This window comes from Myotis davidii, unplaced genomic scaffold (assembly GCF_000327345.1).
Source record: "Myotis davidii unplaced genomic scaffold, ASM32734v1 scaffold807, whole genome shotgun sequence".
Lineage (NCBI taxonomy): Eukaryota > Metazoa > Chordata > Mammalia > Chiroptera > Vespertilionidae > Myotis > Myotis davidii.
In genome coordinates, this window is record NW_006298272.1 from 1,028,760 (window position 1) to 1,031,430 (window position 2,671).

Below are 2,671 nucleotides of genomic sequence, written 5' to 3' on the forward strand. Positions count from 1 at the left end.
CACACTCACATAACCATACTCACAACCACACTCACACACACAACTACACGCACACTCACACACTTCACATTTACACACAACCACGTATCCCATACTCACACATACAAACACACACCCACATTCACACACACACACACATACACACACACAGAGAGAAACAAAGAGAATCCACAGAGAGTTGTGGGTCTCGTGTACTTGTATGTCACTGACATATTGGGAACATTTGTTTTTGCCATTAAAGGGGGATCCATGAGAGGCACGGAGGGGGATCCATGAGAGGCACGGAGGGGGATCCATGAGAGGCACGGAGGGGGATCCATGAGAGGCACGGAGGGGGATCCATGAGAGGCACGGAGGGGGATCCATGAGAGGCACGGAGGGGGATCCATGAGAGGCACGGAGGGGGATCCATGAGAGGCACGGAGGGGGATCCATGAGAGGCACGGAGGGGGATCCATGAGAGGCACGGAGGGGGATCCATGAGAGGCACGGAGGGGGATCCATGAGAGGCACGGAGGGGGATCCATGAGAGGCACGGAGGGGGATCCATGAGAGGCACGGAGGGGGATCCATGAGAGGCACGGAGGGGGATCCATGAGAGGCACGGAGGGGGATCCATGAGAGGCACGGAGGGGGATCCATGAGAGGCACGGAGGGGGATCCATGAGAGGCACGGAGGGGGATCCATGAGAGGCACGGAGGGGGATCCATGAGAGGCACGGAGGGGGATCCATGAGAGGCACGGAGGGGGATCCATGAGAGGCACGGAGGGGGATCCATGAGAGGCACGGAGGGGGATCCATGAGAGGCACGGAGGGGGATCCATGAGAGGCACGGAGGGGGATCCATGAGAGGCACGGAGGGGGATCCATGAGAGGCACGGAGGGGGATCCATGAGAGGCATGGAGGGGGATCCATGAGAGGCACGGAGGGGGATCCATGAGAGGCACGGAGGGGGGAGGGAGAACGTTGCTGGAGATGCTTCCTTTGGGCTGTGAGAAATCTGCCTGGAATCCAAATTTAACCTTAAGCTTTGAAGTCCACGCAGACAATGGGTAAAAGAGTGTGGCTTTAGAAATGAAAGAAGTAAGCGAGTTAAACAGCAAAAATGAATAAATGTTTAAGTAGATATAAGTGTAGTGTGGATGGAGGTATAGATACATAGACATCAATCAACATAGATCTAATACCAGTGTAGGCAAGATGGAGACACAGATATAGATACAGATATAGAGACAGCTAGATATTGATATATAGATACAGACATATATATATAGACTTACTAGTAGGTATAGATACATAGTTTATAGAAATAGATGTAGATGTAGGTATAGATATAGATATGTAGACATAGATATATTCTTACTAATAGATATAGATATACAGTTTATAGAAATAGATACAGATGTAGGTATAGATATAGACATAGATATAGATATAGATGTAGGTATAGATAGATATAGATAGATATAGATATAGACATAGATACAGATTTATAGTGAGGGAGAGAGGCAGGAGCACACGTGACGAGTTTGACCATGGCCTGCATGCAGAAATGGTCGCTGGGCCCTTCAGCAGAGCATCTGGAATGACGGATGAGAGAACCTCCCCATGTGCGTTCAACAGATGCCCTAGAGGAAATCTTAGTTTGGACCGCCCAGCACATACCCCACACCTGCGGGAAGGCACAGGGTATGTGCCTCACACACATGCTCGCCCAGCAACAGTGCCCACAGAGCATCCTTTCTGGATCCCCAGAGCGAAGTCAGTGAAATGAACTATGAACAGGTTCTTTTGTCAAAAAAACGTCTCCATGTCATGGCATTCATCATGTGGCTCTTTTTATTCTTAACTTTCTTCAAGGCTGACCCTTTCCCAAGCCTGCTGGGGGCGGGGGCGGCCCAGCATTGTACACACGTATCTCTCCAACCTCAAGGAGAGGTCAGATGTGAGTCTACATGATACTTATGTGATCAAATCCCCAAATTATTTTGTCAAAAACGACAAGTTCAGACATCTCAAAAAAAAACCACCCAAAACAAACCTAAAAGGAAACCCGTGGGGCAGCCCTGTGCCCTTCATGAGCTCCGGTCCTGGCACAAAGGGCCTCTCCCGGGTCCCCGCTATGCGCCTGTGCAGTGGGGAGAGGCAGCTGTGCCATGAGCCGCCGCGGGTCAGGCGGAGATCTGACGCGGGAACGTCGAAGCCCAGGCAGCCCCCAGGTGCCCAGGTCTCTCGGGGAATTGGAAGTTGAGTCCATTTCTTCTCACTTCCCTTTATCTATTCAATAGTCACATCCTACACAATCTACGCCTCCTTTCCTTACGTTGTGCCGAATTTTCCAGTCTACGTGCACATGCATAAACACAGTTTATCTGACAAATACGCAGTAAAACAAGAAATCCACTTTTGCTCGTAGCACTAATCACTTGAAGACCATTATTCTTCTAAAATGTGTAAAAACATAAACAGTAGCAGCGAAACCATGCGGGATCTGTCCGCTGACTTACGCAGACACTCACACCCTTTCTCCCCCCACGTCTGCATCCTGTGAGTGACCGCCGGTCGGAGACAGACGCCGTGTCCCTACCTTTTCCGTGGGACACTTCGATGGTCCAGGTGCAGTTGAGGGAGTTTGGGTAAAAGTCTGGAAAGCCCGGAGACAGGACGG

The 2,671-nt window shown here is 50.5% G+C and overlaps 1 protein-coding gene across 1 annotated transcript in view; it reads right to left on the bottom strand.

Annotated features, from left to right (window-relative positions):
- The window catches only part of CSMD1 (CUB and Sushi multiple domains 1), a 710,708-nt gene that overhangs the window by 179,883 nt on the left and 528,154 nt on the right, over positions 1–2,671 (bottom strand). Inside the window, exon 19 of the mRNA XM_015570591.1 lies at positions 2,591–2,671. Coding sequence (XP_015426077.1) covers positions 2,591–2,671 — 81 coding nt within the window. The remainder of the gene's footprint in view (positions 1–2,590) is intronic.